Source organism: Hylobates moloch, unplaced genomic scaffold (genome assembly GCF_009828535.3).
Source record: "Hylobates moloch isolate HMO894 unplaced genomic scaffold, HMol_V3 SCAFFOLD_5, whole genome shotgun sequence".
Taxonomy (NCBI): domain Eukaryota; kingdom Metazoa; phylum Chordata; class Mammalia; order Primates; family Hylobatidae; genus Hylobates; species Hylobates moloch.
The window spans coordinates 30,270,525-30,294,585 of record NW_026652280.1 but is presented as its reverse complement, the minus strand read 5'-3'; the positions used below and the strand labels follow the sequence as shown (position 1 = coordinate 30,294,585).

Below are 24,061 nucleotides of genomic sequence, written 5' to 3'. Positions count from 1 at the left end.
AGCAGAATTGCCAAATCATTGAATATCTTCTTTTTTTTTTTCTGAGTTGGAGCCTTGCTCTTACCATCCAGGCTGCAGTGCAATGGCACGATCTCGGCTCACTGCAACCTCCGCCTCCTGGGTTCAAGTAATTCTCCTGCCTCGGCCTCCTGAGTAGCTGGGATTACAGGCACCCACCACCACACTCGGCTAATTTTTGTATTTTTAGTAGAGATGGGGTTTCCCCATGTTGGCCAGGCTAGTCTCGAACTCCTGACCTCATGTGATCCGCCCACCTCAGCCTCCCAAAGTGCTGGGATTACAGGCGTGAGCCACCATGCCCGGCTTGAATATCTTCTTTTAAAAATAAATGTATAAGCTGCTACAGAAATGGTAAAACATGTTCAAGAAAGGAAATGCAATTATCCTACAGTACACAGCTGAACTAAAAATAACATCAAAAATAATAATGTAAAAGCTGAGTTAACCAAAAATGGTAATAAGATGGAAAAAGGAAACAGTCTGTGTGCCGGCAAGCGTGCTGGGAACCCAGAGGGAACACTTGTGTTATGCAGGAAGAACCAATGACTATCTTCCATCTTAGGGCAATAATAGCTAATGTCTACAACTGAAAAATCAAGAAATCACAATATAAGCATGTTACTTCAAAACAAGGACAGGACTGAAAGCATTTGCCTTAGAGGAGTGGGAATCAGAAATAGGGTGAACATGGGTCTGTTATTTTTCATTAAAACCTCGCACTTCTATACAAGTTTTAAAACTACATATGTGTATTACTTTGATGCAAAAAATAAAATAAAATAAAATAAATGCCAAAGAAGAACATAAAACCAGTTTGGGAATAAAACTCTCCAACAGGACCAAAATTTAAAAAGTTAAATTATGTTATGTTCTTTAAAAATATATATATAAAACAATGGATTTCTCAAACTTCTCCCATTTTGGTCCCTTTTTCTTCTCTAATTCTGTGTGCATGAAGCCAACCTGTTTGACAACTTCTGCCACAATGAAAAAGTGGAAATGAAATGCTGAAGAAAAATGAACCCAGTGGCAGCAAAAGCATTTGTATCAATTACCAAGGAATCATTTTGAGAGAGTTTTTAAAAGTGGTTAATAGTCATTCTGGGAAAAAAAAAAAGCACCGCTTCATAAATCTGAAGAAAGACATAACATTTCTAATGCAGGTTCTCACAGGAACATCTACCAGAAAGAAATGTAAAGACTAGTAAATCTTATGTAGGTACACGTCCGTTCTGTAATTCTAACTCTAATCCAAGTAATGGTAACTTACCACTTCATGAATGGATCTGTTGAAGCCATCATCTTCTGTAAGGATCAACAATATTATAAGGGCCATATACACATGGTGTGAATTCCTTTCTTCAACATGGTACAGAATCTCAAGAATTGGTAAAACCTAGAGAATAAAAATTATAATTGACTATTTCAATACTTCATTATAAATCCAAATGTTTTAAATCTTTACACTTTTATTTTGTACTCTTTGCTTTAATAGCATAGTTATATTTTTCATTAGAGAAAAAAACCATATAAATCCACTTCTGACTGAATGTATTTTCCAAATGTATAGCTAAGATGCCAGTGGAGAAAATCACCACTAACTCTGTGAAGGTCTCTTAAGGTCTAACCAACATAAAGGTTGGATCTGCAAGGACCATTTAGGCTCGTCGTTTGTTTTGAAGATTTTAAGAAGTCACGTTGCCTTCTCCCAGCTTAACCAAAAAGTGGGAGTAGCGGGGAGAGCACAGCTACTCAGAAGTTAGCTTTTTAATTTATGTGCTTAGCACCACCTTTTTAAAGCTAGTAAGTAAAAAATATATTTCAAGAAATATATTTTAAATAAATACGTAATTAAACAGACTCTTGGAACCCAAGGTGCATTTTCTCAACATATGTATTAAGATCTGCTCTTCAGTATATCTATCAAACATTTCATTTCATAATGCTGTTTACAATTGTGCTTATTTCAAATAATTGACACCTTCAATTTGTTCCTTCTTTACTAAAGTAAGGAGGTTACTGAAATTATTTATTAAAGATGGGTAGACTATCTACATAGCATGTCTTGTAGGAAACAACCATGAACATATCCACTGAATGCTAGAAAATAGGCAAAAAAAGATCTATCATCTAAATCAGACAACACATATAATGAGTAAATTATTTACACATACAAGTCCCTAAAGCACAGGCTGGTATGCAAAGCCCACCAAAACAGGCTGGTATGCCGCACACGGGGGCATACGTGTTTTGACAGGCACACCTATTGCAGGAAGCTTTTAAAATGTGGCACTGGTATGTTTTGTTCTTTTACAAGTTGTAGGTAAAACTTCCTCTAAATTATGAAGTTCAGTGCATGAGCACTATTAAATTCCAGAAACGAAGTATACCAGTTTCCAAGTAGTCATTGCTCTTTCTCTTTTCCCAGGCACTCTTGTCTTTGGAATTCCTTCTGACATTGTGCCAAACATAATACATTGTACTCACATTCCACATTACCTAGTAAGCATAGTTACATTTTTTAGTCATTTAACTCAACATTTGTTAATTGTGATTCTGGAGTTTTCAATACACCACATAACATTTCCGTTAACGACAGACCACATATAACAGTCTGTGGTTGTATTGTCTCATAAGATTACAACACCATATTTTTACTGTACCCTTTCTATGTTTAGCTACACAAACACCATTGTGTTACAAATGCCTGCAGTATTTAGTACGGTAACATGATGCACAGGTTTATGGCCTAGGAGCCATAGGCTACACCATAAAGCTTAGGTGTGTAGTTAGGCTATACAATCTAGGTTTGTGTAAGTACACTCTATGATATTTGCACAATGACAAAAATCACCTAATAAAACATTTCTCAGAATGCCTCCCCACATTAAGCAACATGTGACTGTATATTTTATGCCATGTTCTTTTTTTTTTTTTTTTGGCTAGGTCTGTAGAAAGCATATCTTACCTATGGTACATAATACCAATAGAGTACTGAAAATATTGACAAGACACACAAGCAAATGGTATATTCAAAGAAATAATAATGTAAGAGTAAGTAACGGGTCCAATGAGACTATGTCAGAATAGTACTTCATTCTTTTAAATATTTGTATTGAGATACAATTTACAGACCATACAATCCATTCAAAGTGCATAATTCAATGGTTTACCACATACTCATAAATATGTGTAACCATCACCACAGGCAACTTGAAAAATTTCATTACCTCAAAAGAAACCCCATACCCTTTAACTATCACCTCCCCCAGACCCCTATCTACCCTGCCCAAAGGAAACACTTTCTGTCTCTATAGATTTCCCTATTCTGGACTTCCGTATGAATAGAATCATAGACTATGTAGATTTTTGTGACTACCTTCTTTCACCGAACATGTTACCAAGGTTTATTCATGTTGCAGTATGTATCAGGATCTCATTCCTTTTTATGTCAAATAATATCTCATTGCATAAACATACCACATTTCATTTATCCATTCTTCTGTTGACTAACATGTGAACTGTTTCTACTTTTTTGCTATTATGAACAATGCTTCTATAAACATTCATTTACAAGTTTTCCTGCAGACATATACTCATTTCTCTTGGGTATATATCTAGCTTTGGAATTGCTGGATCATACGGTAACTGTTTAATTATTTCAGGAACTACCAGACTGTTTCAAAGCCATTGCACCATTTTACATTTCCACCAACAGTGTATGAGAGATTAGATTTCTCCACATCCTCACTTCTTATTATCTAACATTTTATTCTAGGCATCACCGTGGGAGTAAAGTGGTATTTTGCTGTGGTTTTGATTTACACTTACCTGATGACTAATAATGTCAAGTTGTTTTTTCTCATGTGTGTATTACTAGCTATTTGAATACCTTCCTTGCAGAAATGTTTACTCAGATCTTTCATCCATTTTTTAATTGGGTTGTCCTTCTACTATTGGGTTTAAAAAGTTCTTTATATATTATGGATACAGTTCCTTACCAGATAAGTGATTTGCAAATATCTTCTCACATTTTGTGGGCTGTTTTTTCACTTTCTTGATGGTCCTTTGAAGCACAAATGTTTTTATTTTGATGCAGTTCAATTTACCTGTTTTTTCTTTTGTTGCTCATGCTTTTGTTGTTATATCTAACAGTCATTTGCCAAATCCAAGGTCATGAAGATTTACCCCCATTTTCTTAAAAGAGGTTTATAGTTTTAGCTCTTTTTAGGTCTTTGGCCCATTTTGAATTAACTTTGTATATGGGGTGAAGCAAAAGCCCAATTTTGTTCCTTCGCAAGTGACTACACAGTTGCACCAGTACCATTTGTTGAAAAAACCTATTCTTTCCACGTTGGTCTTGGCACCCTGGCTAAAAATCAGTTGATGATAGGTATATGGGTTTATTTCTAGATTCTCAATTCAATTCCATTGATGTATTACATCTATCCTTGTGCCAATACCACACTGTATTGATTAGTGTTGTTTTATAGTAAGTTTTGAAATTAGAAAGTATGAGTCCTCCAAATTTGTTCTTTTTCAGGATTGTTTTGGCTATTCTTGGTCCTTTGTAATTTTATATGAATTTTTAAATCATCTTGTCAATCTCTATAAAGAAGTCAACTAGGATTCTAATAGGTATTGTGCTCAACGTGTATGTCAGTCTGGGGAATACTGCCATCTTAACAATGTGAAGTACTGTGATCAGGGCTAGGTACGGTGGCTCATGCCTGTAATCCAAGCACTTTAGGAGGCCAATGTGGGAGGATCGCTTGAGGCCAGAAGTTTAAGACCAGCCTGGGCAACATAGCAAGACCCTATCTCTATCTCTGTTTTTTTATGTTGCAATCAATGAATATATGTTTTCCCATTTCTTTCAATAATATTTTGTAGTTTTCACAGTGTAAGTTTTATACTTCTTTTGTTAAATTTCTGATGCTATTATGAACAGAACTATTTTCCTGACTTCATTTTGGGATTTCTCATATATAAAAATACAGTTTTTTTGCATATTGACTTTTTATACTGATCCAGTATCCTGCAACTTTGCTGAACTCATCTATTAATTCTAAGAGTTTTTTAGTGGATTCCTTAGGATTATCTATATATAAGATAATGTCATCTGCAAATACAGGTAATTTTACACCTTGCTTTCCAATCTAGATATGTTTCATTTCTTTCTCTTAATCAAATGCCCAGGCTAGAATCTCCAGTAACATGTTGAATGAAATGGCAAAAGCGGACATCCTTGTTTTGTGGCTGATCTCGGGCAGAAAGAAAACACAGTCTTTTACCATTAAGCTGTGGGGTTTTCATAGAAGCCTTTTATTCATCTGAGGAAGTTCCCTTCTATTCCTAGTTTGTTAAATATTTTTATTTCATAAAAAAGTGATTATTTTGTCAAATGCTTTTTTCTGGATCTATTTAAATAATCGTATGATTTTTGTTTTTTACTCTGTTGATATGATGTATCACAATAATTGACTTTCAGATGTCCAATCAAGCTTACATTTCTGGGATAAATCCCACTTGGATAGGGTATATAATTACTTTTATAATAGCACTTTAATTCCGAAAGAACTATCTAAACTGAGATCTGAAAAACTACTAGGAGTTATCTGAGAAGAGGAAAAGGAGAAAATTTCAAGGAGAAGTATTCTAGAGAGAAAACAAAGTCTAAACTTAGGAGATAGGTCAGATTGAGAGACATTAAATTAATTCATTATGATTAAATAAATAATAAAAAGAACATAATGGCAAAGAGATGAGACCCAAAATGGAAGCTGTGGCAAAATTATAAAGTGTCTTGTTAGCCACATTAAGAGTAAGAGCTTTAACCTGAGGGCACTGTGGAGACATGAAAAGGCTTTAAAAGTAGGGAAGTGACATGATTGGATTTGACTCTAATATACTCACTCTGGAAACAAGATAAAAAATATTTTAAAATAGCAAGACAGAAAGCAGGAAAACCAGTTAAAGATGTTGCAATAATTTTAGCACGAGATGAAGGCAGCTTAGACCAAAGGAATGGCAATGAGGAAAAAGAACACTAATACATTCCAAAGATAATAAGGAGAGAAAATAAAAAATATTTGGTTGGATATGGGGGAATGAGACAGAGGAGTCAAAGCTTTTGCCAACTCTATGGATGGCTCCCTGTGACAGAGAATACAGGAGTAAGAGAAGGAAGAGCAGGGAAAATAATGAACCCAATTTTTACATGTTTGGTTTAAGGTGTCTATGATACAGCCACTGGGAAATGTCTGGGGCAGCTGGATACATGGATATGAGATACAGGCAATCAGGACCGCAAACACAGAACTGAATATATATGACACATATAAATGGGAACATATACACTGGCAACATATAAATAGCAACTGAATTTGCTTAGATGTTTTAGGGAGAAGTACAGGGAAAAAACAAAAAGAAGGACAGAATCCTGCAGCAGGACACATTTAAGGACAAGGAAAAATAACACATAAAAGAGAGAGAAAAGCAGTAGGCATAGAGGTGGAAAAACCAGCAGAGTACAATGATCAGAAAGGCAAGGTATATGTTTGTAGATATATGAACTGCACGTTTGGGCCCCCAAAATTCGTATGTTAAAACCCTAACCCGCAATGGGACACTATTAAGAGGTGGGGCCCTTGGGAGGAAATTAGGTAACAGGGGTGGAGCCCTCATGACGGGATTAGTACCCTTATATGAAGAGATAGGAGACAGCTTGCTTCTTCTCTGCCTCTGCTAACTGCCATGTGAGGACACAGCAAGTAGATGACTATTGACAAACCAGTAAGCAGGTCTGCACCGGACACCAAGGGGGCTGACATCTCTATCTTGGAAATCCCAGCCTACAGAACTATGAGAAATAACTTTCTGTTGTTTAAGCACCAGTCTATGGTATGTTTGTTAAAGCAGTCAGGCCTGACTAAATTCTGAACTGACTAAGCCAGAACTGACTAAGACAAAGGTATTTGGCGGTTTAAAGAATAAAGAGATGAACGGTGTCATGCAGCAATGCAGTCGAAGAAGAAAATGTTGAAACATGCCCAGAGATTTACTAACAATCAGGAGCTGCTGATGAGGAAGTTGTAGGAATAGAAAGAAGTTAGATCACAACAGGTAGAAAAGTGCATAAGAAGTAAAGGCAAAGAATGTGGCTTTCAAGAAACTTAGCATGAAAAGAAAAGGGCTAAAAAAATTTTTCCTTTTTGATGTTTATATAAAAACCACACTCAGAAAACAAAGGACTATTAGTCCATCTAAAACAAGATATAAAGATCCTATGTCATTTCTTTTATAATTAATGATAAATCATAGACTGCATATCACTGTAAATATTAATCTCATTTTCTAAGTGTCTCTTCAGTGAAGTTTCAAATGAGTACGATATCAAAATGACAGGAGTTGCATATCTGCAATATTGTGCAGGCTCAAGGCCTGACCGAAAAGCAGAAGACTGCTGGAGGCCTAAGGGAAATACCAGCCGAATCTCCGTTGGACTAACGCAAACAGAAATTAAAAGAGTGACTAACTCATAATGCCCTGATTAAGGAAATTACAAGCAATATAGTGTTGAAGTGACTATATATTATTTGTCCAAGATCCCTTCCTTAAGGAACTTCCCTTTACCTTTGTGGCTATGGTGGCTTAGCATTAAGCATGCCTCCTTCCATAGTCATTGGTCAAATAAGTGGATACACAACCCAAGAATAGACTATTGGAGCCCTTCATGAAATATTTCTGAAGTAGTTGTGTTTCCTCAACTTTTAGCTTATGATATGTCGAGAGCTGCTGGTGGCCACCTGTCTCCCCACTTGGAAAGTGTGTGCCTGAGAATAAGGCCAAAGCTATAAAAGGCAGAGGCAAAAGATGGAGAGGCCAAGCCTGGATAACATCATTTAGCCCCTAGAACCAGCTATGACTGAAGCCAAAAAAAAAAAAGCACAAATTTTTCATTTGTACAGATATATTTCGTTTTGCTTACGCTAGGCATAAGCAATGGGTCTGTTACAACTAAAAGAATCATGACAATCTCAAATGTCTAGCTGCTTTTCTTGGTAAACATTTAATTGTGATAAAATGCAAAAATTGTGTTCATGTTCATAATGGGTTTTTCTAAAAAGTATGCCCTCTTATGCCCTGTTCTTAATTTTCAGGCACTTGGATTCACCCTAGACACTATTCAGAGACACAAAAAGAAAATGTAAGAGTCACTGTATTGTTATTCTAATAGATACCAATTAAAAATGTACCATAAGAAGTTACACCAGATTAATTAACTTGTTTTGAGTTAAAACAAGTCAAACAGTAGTGAGTCAGACCATCAATAGAAAGAATCCAAGTCAGCCAACACCTGTCGCTGAATAGAGGCAGGTCTGCCTCCAGCCTTATGTGATTTACACACAATAAGGTATTTCTTAGAAACACTGTAATCTGTCAAACATTACCTTCTCAATGTCAAAGACTGCAGAATAAAAGAATTGATAACCACAAGAAAATCAGATCAGCACAGTAAATTTCCTACTGATAACATATTTTCTAATCAGAGCCTCAACATATTTATTATAGAAGAAAGGTAAAAGGACAGATGGAGCATAAATTAAGAAATTATCCAACAAAACCAGAACAAATAAACAAACACCACCCTCCAAAAAAACTACAACACAAAACCTTTTAACCTTTCACCGGGTATGTCATCAAATGCAGACAGCTGCTCTCTACACCATCTTACATACCTGCATCCTTATCATACAACTTTCTGAAACAGATGATGTCACAAGTTTCCTGCTTATTGCCAATGTTTCCCTTAGAATACATCATACTCAGAATTGTCTCTATGCCTATCCACACCCATCAGGAAACAAGCCTTCTCTTTATAGGATTTTACTCATATGAGCAGTATACTTTCATACTCAAGTTGCTATTTAAGCAATGTTTCCCACCTAGACCTGATGTGGAGACACTCTTTCACCACACTTTTTGTTCTTAGTGTCAATTTGATGTAGAATATGTTTAATGAATTCTAGTATTCCATGTTTCTTCACTATTTATGCAGTATTTTATATTTAACACCGAAAAAATGGTAACCAAATACTGGGAGAATCCTGCTATCAACCTGTAAAAACTGGTGCAGAGGGAACATTTCATTGCTGTCAGCTAGCTACTGGCTATTTTGGGAATGTTCACATTTTTATGAATGTATTAAGGGTCCATAGTTATCTACATACTATGTACTTCAAACAACATTAACACTTTGGTGAGGTAGCTTACTCTGCCCCTCATAGAAACACTGATGTTTGCACATTAGTCACAAAGGAAATCGATTATTGCTTACAGGAGTTTTTGTCTATTAACAAAAATTTGAGAACTAATTTCACTCATGTAGTGATGGATAGTGTAATTTAAGTGATATCTGACAAAGGTACCTCAAAATGACTGTAAGACTCCAGGGAGTGAGTTCAGACAGTCCTAAAGCCTAAGCCTGTCAGAGGGGATGGGACATTTGGGCAGCTAAGTTGAAACCTCATTTTCCTTTCAGCATTCTCATCAGGAATATTCTGCAACTGTGACGAGTAACATGAACTTGGTGGGCGGGCAGTTAGCAGATGGCAGGGACTGAGATGATTTAAAAATGAGAATTGCAGAGGGTTTTTGGAAGACTTGAACAGGCTGAATCCTGGGCAATGTGTGGCTGTTAAAGACTGTAAGGACAGGGAGGGACGCTGTCAAGCCAGCCAGGGACGCTGAGGTGTCCTGCTCTGGGAGGCCACCTCCGCATGAGCTGTGTCTTACACTGGAGAAGCTTCTACCCTCTGTCTGTGTCTTGTGACATCTCTCTATCAATTTCTTGACCATCACCTTTGTGGCAACCAGGCAAATAAATTTGCCCTCTTCGGAAAAGAAGTTTTTCTCCAAAATACTATAAAACACAAACGCATGGAATGTTAGACCTAAAACCATAAAAACCCTAGAAGAAAACCTAGGCAATACCATTTAGGACATAGGCATGGGCAAGGACTTCATGTCTAAAACACCAAAAGCAATGGCAACGAAAGCCAAAATTGACAAATGGGATCTAATTAAAGAGCTTCTGCACAGCAAAAGAAACTACCATCAGAGTGAACAGGCAACCTACAGAATGGGAGAAAATTTTTGCAATCTACTCATCTGACAAAGGGCTAATATCCAGAATCTACGATGAACTCCAACAAATTTACAAGAAAAAAACAAACAACCCCATCAAAAAGTGGGCAAAGGATATGAACAGACACTTCTCAAAAGAAGACATTTATGCAGCCAAAAAACACATGAAAAAATGCTCATCATCACTGGCCATCAGAGAAATGCAAATCAAAACCACAATGAGATACCATCTCACACCAGTTAGAATGGCCATCATTAAAAAATCAGGAAACAACAGGTGCTGGAGAGGATGTGGAGAAACAAGAACACTTTTACACTGTTGGTGGGACTGTAAACTAGTTCAACCATTGTGGAAGTCAGTGTGGCGATTCCTCAGGGATCTAGAACTAGAAATACCATTTGACCCAGCAATACTCAAAGGATTATAAATCATGCTGCTATAAAGACACATGCACATGTACGTTTATTGTGGTACTATTCACAATAGCAAAGACTTGGAACCAACCCAAATGTCCAACAATGATGGACTGGATTAAGAAAATGTGGCACATATACACTGCGGAATACTATGCAGCCATAAAAAAGGATGAGTTCATGTCCTTTGTAGGGACATGGATGAAGCTGGAAACCATCATTCTCAGCAAACTATCGCAAGGACAAAAAACCAAACACTGCATGTTCTCACTCATAAATGGGAATTGAACAATGAGAACACATGGACACAGGAAGGGGAATATCACACACTGGGGCCTGTTGTGGGGTGGGAGCAGCAGGGAGAGATAGCATTTGGAGATATACCTAATGTTAAATGACGAGTTACTGGGTGCAGCACACCAACATGGCACATGTATACATATGTAACTAACCTGCACATTGTGCACATGTACCCTAAAACTTAAAGTATAATAAAAAAAAATACAAACGCATGGAATGTTTAGTATGATACTTACAAGATTTTCCATATCTGTGCGAGCCAACATGTATGTTCTAATATTACTATTTTGATGGAGCAAGGTATACAAGAGGAGAGTTGCTTGATCAGATGTCTGCTGTTCACAAAGAGCTGTGTACAAACTATTAAAGTTGATCTGGAAGGCATGTGGAATTGATGAGGGGAAAGGACTGCTATCTGGAATACAGAAAACAGCACATCAGTAATTTCTAGCTGTGCTTTATCTAAATAAAAATATTGTTAAAGTAATGTGTACAACTCAATTCCCATTCATTTTACGGAAAGTCACTACATTTCAGATTCAAAATTTTAATTTATGTAAAATTTACTTTGGGGCCAGGCATGGTGGCACACGCCTGTAATCCTAGCACTTTGGGAGGCCAAGATGGGTGGATCATGAGGTCAGAAGTTTGAGACCAGGCTGACCAACATGGTGAAACCCCATCTGTACTAAAAACACAGAAATTAGCCAGACATGGTGGCGTGGGCCTGTAATCCCAGCTACTCAGGAGGCTATGGCAGGAGAATCGCTTGAACCTGGCAGGTGGAGGTTGCAGTGAGCCGAGATTGCAGCACTGCACTCCAGCCTGGGCGACAGAGTGAGACTCTGTCTAAAACAAAACAAAACAAAAATTTTACTTTAAAAAGAACTAAACTAAGTCATATGGTTTGACGTTATTATTTTCCCATTAACATAGCTGAAATAAATCAGCTATAAGAACACGAACTTAAATAAACAGAATTATGAGCTAGGCAAAAGGCCCTCCAATCAATACAACTTAACCACAACATTGAGAAAAAATACTTTGTTACCAAAACTAAATAATCATGAGTCCTAAATAAAAAATATCAGAGAAAAAGATATAATTTCTACACAAAATAGAAAATTCTCTTTTAAGATAGAATTAAAAAGAAAAAAAAAACTGCCTTTAAATAAATTGTGGCTGAAGCATCCACTTATATCAAAATCAGTATAGACATTCCTCAACTTAACAATGGGGTCATATTCCCATAAATTAATCATAAGTTGAAAATATTCTAAGTTGAAAATGCATTTAATACACCTAACTTACCAAACATCATAGCGTAGTCTAGCCTAGCCTAAGCTATTATATTTGCGTACAGTTCTAAATTGTATCAATCCAACTGTAACAGTAGGCCTATTTTACAACAAAGTGTTGAATATCTCATGTAATTTATCAAATACAGTACTGAATTTATATTGCTTTTGCACCATCATAAAGTCAAAAAATCCTAAGTCCAGCCATTGCAGGTTGGGGGCCATCTGTGTATGTTCAACATTAGGTTCTATCATCAAAAGAGCACACCAAGCTTGAGACAACTACCAGAAAACTTCTATAACTTTTTTAAAAATAAAATAAAATAAAATAAAATAAAATAAAATAAAATAAAATAAAATAAAATATAATCTCCAATGCAAACCTAATTGACTACAACTGTTAAGAAACTTTTTTTTTTTTTTTTAAGTCAGTCACTGGAACAATGAAAAGCAAAAATCACAGCCTGTATTAGGAAAAGTTCTTGATATTCCAAACTGACACAGCCCCTTTCCAATAGTTAACTGGATTTGCTGAGAAACTGAAGCAACCAAGGTTAGGAAGTAACAAAGAAGATAAAGATAAGTTCAATGGACTCAGAGAAAGTCATCATCCAATCAAATAAAACTCTGAACACGGTAGCACAAAGAGTTAATATTTTTATGTTCTAAAAAGCACCAAATTATTTTTAAGCCTTTAGAACACAGAAGCACTACCAAAACAAAACAACTTGCTTTAACATTTCTAAAAGCTGTGCTCTTATGGAAAAAGAGATGTGTTCCAACACAATCCTTGCCTCTCAGATTCTCCTTTCTAAGCTTTACCTTTGTGAGGAGAATGCATCAAAATGCCTTCAAGTTTACTATCGAGTGCCCTCACTTTTCCTTCTACATTTGAAATATAGGCTATTTTTTCAATACTAACATTGTATTTCTGACACTTACAAAAATAATTCCTGTTTTTTTTTTTGTGGTTGGCTTTATATTTTTGCAAGGGATGGCAAAAGGAAGTGTTGCCATGTGCTGTGAGTATGCAGATATTATGGAATCTACAGAATGCTCACTGAAGGAAGATTCTAGACACACTATGCTTCTTTAAAATTGAAGCAAAGTAACAAATTCACCAACCTGTATTATACCTGACTGCAAAGGGAATATGTGTGTTGTGTATATGTATCCACAACATATATACATTACTAGCTAATAAATGCTATGAACCAGCTGTTATACTAAACATTTTGTTTGTGTTATCCCTTATTTAACCCATACAACAAACATGTCATTATTCTGATCAGCTTTACATGGAATGTGATAGATGTTTAAAGGGATTAAGTAACTTTGCCAAAATCAGCCCTGATGGATATGAATACCCTTAAGCCAACATTTTGCTTCATTGTACTACATGGTCTCCCAAACCATGACCATCCCAAGCAAAGTTCAGCCCTAAATACCAACATTTGGCCCAAGCAGCAAGAGTAACATAGTAGATACCATATACTGAATACCTGCTTTGTTGCAAAATCTGGGCTAATCATTTTAAAGACTTACCTTGCTTGGTCTTTATACAAATACTATTAGGTGATATTATCTCTATTTTATAGGCAAAGCTTTTGAAGCTAATTGAGATTAAGCAAACTGTCAAAGGTCTCACACTCTGAAGTGATAGAGGTATGGTGTGAAGCCAGGTATGCTTGACTCTGAAACTTGCTTTCCTAACCATTAAGCCATACTGGCACCAAGAAGATAAGTAATGGGAACAGAAAAATACTAACAGATAGATACACCAGTTTTTGTTTTTTAATTTGTAAAATTGTTATTAATTCCCTATTGTCCTGTGTCATAGTTTGTTTGTGTCCTCTCCAAAATTCATGTTGAAATTTAATCTCCAATGAAATAAAGTTGAGAGGTGGGGCCTTTACAGTGTGATTAGGTCCTAAGGGCCCCTCTCTCACCAATAGGATGAAGGCCTTCATAAAAGAGGGCCCACATAGCATTCAGCCCTTTTAGCCCTTGACTCCCTTCTGCCATGTGAAGACACAGCTAGAAGGATCCATCTTGGAAGCAGAGACTGAGCCCTCACCAGACACCAAACTTGCCGGTGCCTGGATCTTAGATTCACTTCCCAGCCTTCAGAACTGTGAGAAATAAATTTCTGTTCTTTTTAAGTTATTGAGTCTCAGGTATTTTGTTAGAGCAGCACAAATGGACAAAGACACACTGCAAATAATATCAGAATTGGCAGAGGCACAATTAATGGGCACATTTAGCCACATCTATAAGAAATGTGTATTAGAATAACCCGGAAGAATCACAGCACAGGGCATCAGAAGGCTTACAAATTGCTCTCATCCAATCACTGTACTTCCCACCCATCTTCATTACATTAGTGTTAGAAATGTCTTGAGCATCTGGTCATGCACTGCATGATAACGTTTCAGTCAGTGATAAACCACATATTCGAAGTGATTCCATATGATTATAATACCATGTTTTTACTGTACCTTTTCTAGGTTTAGATTGCTTAGATACACAAATACTTACCACTGTGTTACAACTGACTACAGTATTCAGTACACCATCATGTTGAACAGGTTTGTTGGCTAGGAGCAATAGGCTACACCACATAGCCTAGTTGTGTAGTAGTTACGCCATCTAGATTTATCTAAGTACACTATGATATTCACACAGCGACAAAATTGCCTAATGGAACACAGTCCTGCCGTTGAGCAGCACTTGACTGTACTACAGGAATCTTGCTTTTAGAATGTAACCTTTTGAGAAGAGATAATACTGGTTCAACATGAAGCCATATGCTCACCTTCTACTTTAGGAGTTATTAATACCGAGTTACACAGCTCACGGGCAGCCTGCCCCTTGTTTGGAAGTAAAGATTTACTGGAGCACAGCCATCTAACTTGTTTACACAGTACCTATGGCTGCTTTGATGGAACAACAGCAAGGCTAAGAGACTGCAGGAGAGACCATGTGGCTCCACAAAGCCATTACTCTCTACAGAAAAAGGTTTTCTGATTTGTGTTCTAATTTTTTTTTTGAGACCTAATTTTTAGTTCTATAAAACTCCAGAACACAGACTTTAACTGAAAATTTAAAACAACCTAGCATTTGGGTTTTCCAGGTTAATTCCTATCCCTAACAGGTAGTACAGACTGACCCAAATTAAACACATGCTGGTTGGTTGTCCCTGAAAGAAATATGAATTTAAACAGATATAAAGGATCAGATATAAAGGATGCTTGACCTTCCTGATAATATTGACAGGAAAAGCTAAGTTTTTCTCATGTTTGACCAATATGAAAACATACAAATGGACACTCATCTCCAAAACTATAAGACAATAAACAATACAGAATAAGCAATACTCTCCCCATTACAAAGAATATTAGAGAAAAAAATACCACAAACCTTGTGTGTTCTTGAAGGACATAATGGCTTGTCTGTAGGGGTTTGGCGCATCTGAGGCATCTGTCAGATTGGCCAACACCAGCAGAAGCAGGAGACTCTGGTTGGCCAGAGGGGAAGAAAGCTCTGGAGAGGCAGCCACTTTGCTGCCCACACCACCTAGTGTGAAGACAGTCCAGAGTCCTGCTGGGGAGGAAAACACCCTGTTAGGCTGTGCCACCACCAATGAGATGAATGTATTTCTGTAAAGTATTCTGTGAAATATAATACAATATGGTAATGAGCAGTTCCAAAGTGTAGAACAAGAATCATGTCTATACATTTCACAAGGCCAGAAAATCCTCCTTGCTATAAAAACTGGACAAAGATTGGCTGTATTTACAATAAAATAGAGAAATAGAGATTTTTATCATTAGGTAACCTAAATTTTTTTAAAAAGTGAATGAAATTTAGTAGAAAAATTTGCTTAAAAAAATTATTGCAAGCCGGGCGCAGTGGCACACACCTGTAATCCCAGCACTTTGAGAGGCCAAGGCAGGTGGACCAAGAGGCCAGGACTTCGAGACCAGCCTGGCCAATATGGTGAAACCCCATCGCTACTAAAAATACAAAAATTAGCCGGGCATGATGGCAGGCGCCTGTAGTCCCAGCTACTCGGGAGGCTGAGGCAAAAGAATAGCTTGAACCTGGGAAGCAGAGGTTGCAGTGAGCTGAGATCATGCCACTCCACTCCAGCCTGGGCAACAGAGTAAGACTCATCTCAAAAAATAATAATAATAATAAATGCATTATGATCAAGAGGCTTTGTTTCTAAAGTACAAGAATTGTTCACCATTTAAAAAGTATTATTTCTATTTTTTAAAATAAAAAATATGGTCATCTCAAGAATTTCCACATTTTCATATATATATTTAAATATATATATATATATATATATATTTTAAACTTAAAATTGGTTTCTGATTTAAAGAAAAATTCTTACAAACTAGAAAGGGAAGGAAACCTCTAGCCAAAAGTTCATAGTGGTCATTATAAGTATTCCCATTAATATCATCAACATCAGCATGGTACTACTGATGCCTGAGCAAAAACATTAAGGCAAAAGAAAAAAAGACCAAAAAAATTTTAGAGAAAAAATTTCATTATTTGCAAGCAATACTCTGGTCCACTTAGAAATGCACCGTCCAGGCCTGGCACGGTGGCTCACGCCTGTAATCCCAACACTTTGGGAGGCCTGACCAACATGCAGAAATCCTGTCTCTACTAAAAATACAAAAAAATTAGCCAGGTGTGGTGGCGGGCTCCTATAATCCCAGCTACTCGGGAGGCTGAGGCAGGAGAATTGCTTGAACCCAGGAGGCAGAGGTTGCAGTGAGCTGAGATCGCGCCATTGCACTCCAGCCTGGGAACAAGAGCGAAACTCCATCTCAAAAAAAAAAAAAAAAAAAAAATGCATTGTCCAGTAGAGTGGCCACTAGCCACTTGCGGTTACTGAGCATTTAGAGTGAGTCTACTGTAGCTCAAATCACATTGTGCTATAAGTGTAAAATATACATGAAAATTTGAAGACTTAATACCAAAAAAAGAATGTAAATTATCTCACTAATATTTTATGCTAAATACATGTTGAAATAATATTTTAGATACACTAGTATTAAAATTACTTTCACCTGTTTCTTTTTACTTTTTGGACATGACCGCTAGAAAATTTAAAATTACATATGTGGCTTCTATTATATTTCTATTGGACAGAGTTAGTTGTTCTAGAATATCAAAGAGAGTCACCTGATACTCCATTACTGACACACTATAACTAATAGAAGATTTGGTGCAGTACTATGGCTATATGGTCAACACCAACACCAACAATAAAAATTAAAAGCTTTACATACAATCAATAAATAATTAGAAAATATATTTAATTCCAATCAAAATAGCAACAAATCCAATAAAATACTCAGGAATAAATCTAAAACAGAGATGACCTTTAGGCTGACAACCATAGAATTTGAAGACCATATGAGATCTGAATTAATGTAAAGGCATAACAAGTTTTTGGACAAAAAGAGTCAATACTATAAAATGTCAAATCTAGGCCGGGTATAGTGGCTCATGCCTGTAATCCCAGCACTTTGGGAGGCTAAGGCAGATGGATCAACTGAGGTCGGGAGTTCAAGACCAGCCTGGACAACATGGTGAAACCCCATCTCTACTAAAAATAAAAAAATTAGCCAGGTGTGGTGGTACACGCCTGGTACTCCCAGCTACTTGGGAGGCTGAGGCAGGAGACTCTCTTGAACCTGGGAGGCAGAGGTTGCAGTGAGCCAAGATCATGCCACTGCACTCCAGCCTGGATGACAGAGTAAGACTCTGTCTCAAAAAACAAAAAACAAAACACACAAAAAAACAAAACAACAACAACAAAAAAAGTCAAATGTCTCTAAGTAAATCTAAAATTCAGTATAATAACCATCAAAATACCAACAAGACTTTATGTGATATTTTGTAATACAGTGTAAATAAAACATTTCTACATGAAAAAAATACATAAGAAAACAATTCTGAGACTGACCTGGGGAAGTATATATCCATTCACATAGTACAATTTGTATAAAGCTATAGTCATGTAAAAGTGTGATTTGGCAGCAGAGGAGACAAATAGGTCAACAGAAGAGAAATTAGGTCAGAACAGAGCTACATGTATTTGATAATTAAGATTATGATAAAGGCAGTGTGCCAGATCAGTAAGAAAAGGATGAAATTCTGTTAAGTGTTCTTGGGACAATAAAATTTTGTTAGTATTTAATTATAGAAGTATGTGTATAAACCTTGAGTCAGGGAAGCCCTTTTCTTATGCAAGAAACAACATTCAAGAATACATGAAGAATATTCATTTGACCATTTAAAAATTAAATGCTTTTACATGATAAAACACATCATAAAGACAAGTAACATATGAAAAAGAAACACTTGTAACATGTATAACAAAAGGATTTTTTAAAAAATCTACAAATCAGTTAAAAAAAAAAAGTAATCCAAACTTAAAATGGGCAATAAAGGAGGCTGAGGCAGGAGGACTGCTTCAGCCCAGGAGTTGAAGACCAGCCTGGGTAACACAGTGAGACCTTGTCTCTACAAACAGTAATAATTAAAAAAGAAATAGCCGGGCATGGTGGTGCATGCTTGTAGTCCCAGCTACTCATGAGGCTGAGGCAGGAGGATCACTTGACCCCAGGAGGTTGAGGCTACAGTAAGCTGCGACTGTGCCACTGCACTCCAACCTGGGCAACAGAATAAGCCCCTATCTCAAATATATATACATACATATATATATATATATATAATGGACAACGAAAGTCCAAACGATATAAATAATGTTTAAAAATGTAATGATGATGAGATGACCCATGAGACTAGAACATTTTTAAAAGACTGGTAATACTGATACTACTCAGTAGTATCAGTAAAGGTATAGGAAATTACCAACAGTAAGAGATCCAAGTGGTACAGGACTTTTTAAAGTATATTTGGCAGTTTTCATTGAAAATAAAATGCACATACTCATGAGCCCAGCAATTTTTTTTTCTATACCAGGGAATACTTGAATAGGCACACAAAAGAGCACGTATAGGAATGTTTACTGTAATATTGTTTATAATGGTCCAATAATGTAAACAACATATAAATGCTCACTAGTAACAATGGTGACATAAGCTATGGTTAAACTACACCATGGAATACAATATAAAGATGTAGATGTCTATGTACCAACAAGGAAATACCGTTAAGTGAAAAAAACAAGTTGCAGAAAAACCGATGTAACAATTTAAAAAATCACCTACCAAACCATATATGTATCCATATGTACATATTTAAAAAAAACAAGAAGGACAAAGTATACATCACACTGGAAACGGAGATTATCTCTAGAGGATGAAGTGGGATTGCATGGAATTCAAGGAATTCAAGGAAGACTTTTGTTTTACTTGTATAGTTTAATTTTTCCCCAGTAATAATATATTTATTTCTTTAAAAATAAATGTAAAAGAATAACATTAAAATAACAGAACAATATAGATCCCATTAGTATGTAGAATATGGGAAAATCTCATCAGAAATCACTAAGTGAAAAAGGCCATTCACAAACTACATATATATAGATATATATGTATATATGCATGCTCCATTTGTTTTAAGAACTTGCAAATACACATATCTATGCATGTAAGTCCATCTACAGCTCCCTGGCAGGGTCCACTGTAAACAGTGGTCATTCATCATGGAGCAGAGCGGGAGTGAAGGTGGCTTCAGGAGAGTCTCAGACTTTGTTCAGTGTAGTATTACTCTATTGCTTGACTCTTCTACAACATAGACGTATTCAAGCACAACAAGCAATTAAAAATAATCAGGAAGGGAAGGAGGAAAATTCCTGGTTACCAACTCCCCCAAAAATGTGATGCAAATACTTTGGAACTAGGATACAGCCCTGTAATTTTTACTTTAACAACAAAACAGAAAAACTCCTGATAATTTTGGAGGGAAAAATCATCAACATGTTAACTCTGATTATATCGAGGCAATGGATGTGATATTTAACTTTAATCTTTGCATATACATATTTTTTATTACTTATTATAATGGGCAGGTGTCCTTTTTACAAAAACACTTATTAAATGAATTAAGTGCTTCTGTAAATAAATTATAAACAATGTATAACAAAATAAGCAACCGAAACGTTTTGTTTCTCCTGAACTAACACAGGCAGATACTTTTTATTTCTACTTTACAAGTTGTAAACAGTTCAGTGTGAACATCTGTTCATTTCTAATATTTTGTACTTTTTATTGAACACACAAAATAATCTTATGAATAGCCTAACAATATGTAATTTCTTACACAATTGTGAGCCTACAAATATCAAGCTTTTTAAATGATTACTGAAATGGTTTTACTACTAACTTTTAAGGAGCTGTTATGGGGGAAGGGGGGTAATAGTCCCCATCCCTAAATTTCGAGGTCCTCAAAGAAGAGTATACTGGGAACCTCAAACTGCACATCTGGTATAAATTTTCAGTATAGGTATAAGCAAACTCGAGGATCAGCAAGAAGAGGTTTTTTTTTGTTTTGTTTTTTAATACAGGAAGGATTTTAAGATGACTGAGGAACACAGGAAAGTTTCTGTTAAATAATGTGCTCCCTCCATTTCATAAGGAAAATCTGAATTAAAATTGTCAATAATTGGTAATTATAGGCCACAAATTTGTTTATTCAAAACAATCCTCATGACATAGGTGAAGAACTTGAGACATTTAATAAGAAAATCAAAATTATTAAGAAGGTACAGCCAGTAGCCAAGTATTAATTATTTGCTTTGGGATTGATTTGTGTTGTTTATTTGTATCATTTTAAAACATTTAAAGCCATTTTCTTCCACTCAGAGTATGCTCCATGACAGTCAGCTCCAATATCCATCACTGTGTGTTCCAGGATTCAGAGCAATGAGAAACACAATTACAAAGTTCAATCTGCAACAAAAATAATCACAACATGCTCCCCAAGGTCAAATAGAAGTGTTTTTTGGATCCTCTTCACAGTTGCTCATCTTTATTGCTAGTAGAAATGAGTTCACTACTACTGAACAAATTGCACAAGCAAAATTCTGATTCCCTTTCAACACAGATTCACTCTCCTTTCTTCAAGATTTTCCAAGAGGGCTGAGAAGCTGCTTCTAATGTCAGATAAACTAACATTTTATTGGGAAGCTTCTCCATCTTTCCCTGAATCCACCAACACAGACAGACAGACAGACACACACACACACACACACACACACACACAGCCCTCCTTCCTTCTCCACACACACACACACACACACACACACACACACAGCCCTCCTTCCTTTTTCTGGTAAACAGTACTGCAGGGAGAGATGAAGCAGCCTGTCACTGCCTACATTACAGTTTAAACTGGCCCATAATACTGGACAAAGATTCTTCCAAAAGTTCATTTCTCTTTGCTGGTCCAAGCCTCTGATCTATGACCCAAGAATCTTAGTGGAATTGCATTTTCCTGTTGGAAAGAAACAAAAAAAAAACAAAAAACAAAAACCTCTCCACCAGAAAAATAAGGAAAGTTACAATATATTTCCTTGTGTTCCAAAAACCAAATTTAGGATGGTTCCCAAAGTTCCTTAATTGTATCCCTTGGGTCTTCCAAATGAAATCCCAAAATCCATCTAACTAAAACTAAAAATTAAATTAACTAAAAGAACAAATCTGGTGTTGACAAGTTTTTTGGCTTATTATTATTATACTTTAAGTTATGGGATACATGTACAGAAGGTGCAGGTTTGTTACATAGGTATACACATGCCATGGTGGTTTGCTGCACCCATCAACCTGCCATCTACGTTAGGTATTTCTCCTAATGCTATCCCTCCCCTAGCCCCCTTCCCCCCCGATAGGCCCCGATGTGTGATGTTCCCTGCCCTGTGTCCATGTGTTCTCACTGTTCAGCTCTCACTTATTAGTGAGATCATGAAGTGTTTTGTTTTCTGTTCCTGTGTTAATTTGCTGAGAATGATGGTTTCCAGCTTCATCCATGTCCCTGCAAAGGACATGAATTCATCTTTTTTATGGCTGCATAGTATTCCACGGTAGATATGTGCCACATTTTGTTTATCCAGTCTATCACTGATGGGCATTTGGGTTGGTTCCAAGTCTTTTCTATGTGAATAGTGCTGCAATAAACATACATGTGCATGTGTCTTTACAGTAGAATAATTTATAATCATTTGGGTGTATACCCAGTAATGGGATTGCTGGGTCAAACGGTATTTCTAGTTCTAGATCCTTGAGGAATCACCACGCTGTCTTCCACAATGGCTGAACTAATTTACACTCCCACCAACAGTATAAAAGCGTTCCTATTTCTCCACATCCTCTCCAGCATCTGTTGTTTCCTGACTTTTTAATGATCACCATTCTAACTGGCATGAGATGGTATCTCATTGTGGTTTTGATTTGCATTTCTCTAATGACCAGTGATGATGAGCTTTCATATGTTTGTTGGCTGCATAAATATCTTCTTTTGAGAAGTGTCTGTTCATATCCTTCTCTCACTTTTTGATGAGGTTGTTTGCTTTTTTTCTTGTAAATTTAAGTTCTTGTAGATTCTGGATATTAGCCCTCTGTCAGTGGATAGATTGCAAAAATTTTCTCCCATTCTGTAGGTTGCCTGTTTACTTTGATGATAGTTTCTTTTGCTGTGCAGAAGCTCTTTAGTGTAATTAGATCACATTTGTCAATTCTGGCTTTTGTTGTCATTGTTTTTGATGTTTTAGTCATGGAGTCTTTGCCCATGCCTACGTCCTGAATGGTATTGCCTAGGTTTTCTTCTAGGGTTTTTATGATTTTAGGTCTTACGTTTAAGTCTTTAACCCATCTTGAGTTAATTTTTGTGTAAGGTGTAAGGAAGGGGTCCGGTTTCAGTTTTCTGCATATGGTTAGCCAGTTTTCCCAACACCACTGATTAAATAGGGAATCCTTTCCCTATTGCTTGTGTCAGGTTTGTCAAAGATCAGATGGCTGTAGATGTGTGATGTTATTTCTGAGGCCTCTGTTCTGTTCCATTGGCCTATATATCTGTTTCCATACCAGTACCATGCTGTTTTAGCTACTGTAGTCTTATAGCACAGTTTGAAGTCAGGTAGCATGATGCCTCCAGCTTTGTTCTCTTTGCTCAGGATTGTCTTGGCTATATAGGCTCTTTTTTGGTTCCATATGAAATTTAAAGTAGTTTTTTCTAATTCTGTGAAGAAAGTCAATGGTAGCTTGATGGGGATGGCATTGAAACTATAAATTACTTTGGGCAGTACGGCCATTTTCACAATACTGATTCTTTCTATCCATGAGCATGGAATGTTTTTCCATTTGTTCATGTCTTCTCTTATTTCCTTGATCAGTGGTTGACAATTCAAGTTTTTTATATAAGTACTGACTGAAGACTACTTATCCTAACATTCAAAATGTGAAGAGGACACAAAGTATGAAACATCAATAAAAATAATAAACAAGGAAAAAATAACCCTCATTTTTAAAAAATGAACTCAAATGCTTGATAAATTTATCAAGGTTGAATGAAATAGAGGTAAGTTACTGCTTTTTCATATTAAACATGCTACTTGCTAAACTATAAATGATTTCTTACATCTAACAAACATATTACAAAACACTATTCAATCAGAACTATACCAAAAAAAAGATACTATGCACTGTCAGCCACAGTTACAAAAATCTGCTAAAAGGGGCATATCATATATTTTAAAACTATAATACTGATACAAACCATATACCATGAAAGAATTAAGGAGAAGGCAGGTCAGAGAGCAGAGATGTATAAAAATTCTGCTAGAGATGTTCAGTCAACATCTACAGTCAATAGACACGTAATGAGTTCCTGTT

The 24,061-nt window shown here is 36.3% G+C and overlaps 1 protein-coding gene across 4 annotated transcripts in view; it reads right to left on the bottom strand.

Moving 5' to 3' along the window:
• DYM (dymeclin) overlaps positions 1-24,061 on the bottom strand; it is a 395,506-nt gene that overhangs the window by 211,841 nt on the left and 159,604 nt on the right. For 2 of the 4 annotated variants that reach the window (XM_032152347.2, XM_032152350.3), the window contains exons 9-11: positions 15,603-15,785; positions 11,121-11,299; positions 1,292-1,417 (exon numbers count right to left, since the gene is read on the bottom strand). In XM_032152347.2, the coding sequence (XP_032008238.1) occupies positions 1,292-1,417; positions 11,121-11,299; positions 15,603-15,785 (488 nt within the window). The remainder of the gene's footprint in view (positions 1-1,291; positions 1,418-11,120; positions 11,300-15,602; positions 15,786-24,061) is intronic. The other 2 variants (XM_058438379.1, XM_032152351.2) reach the window with 1 other exon arrangement.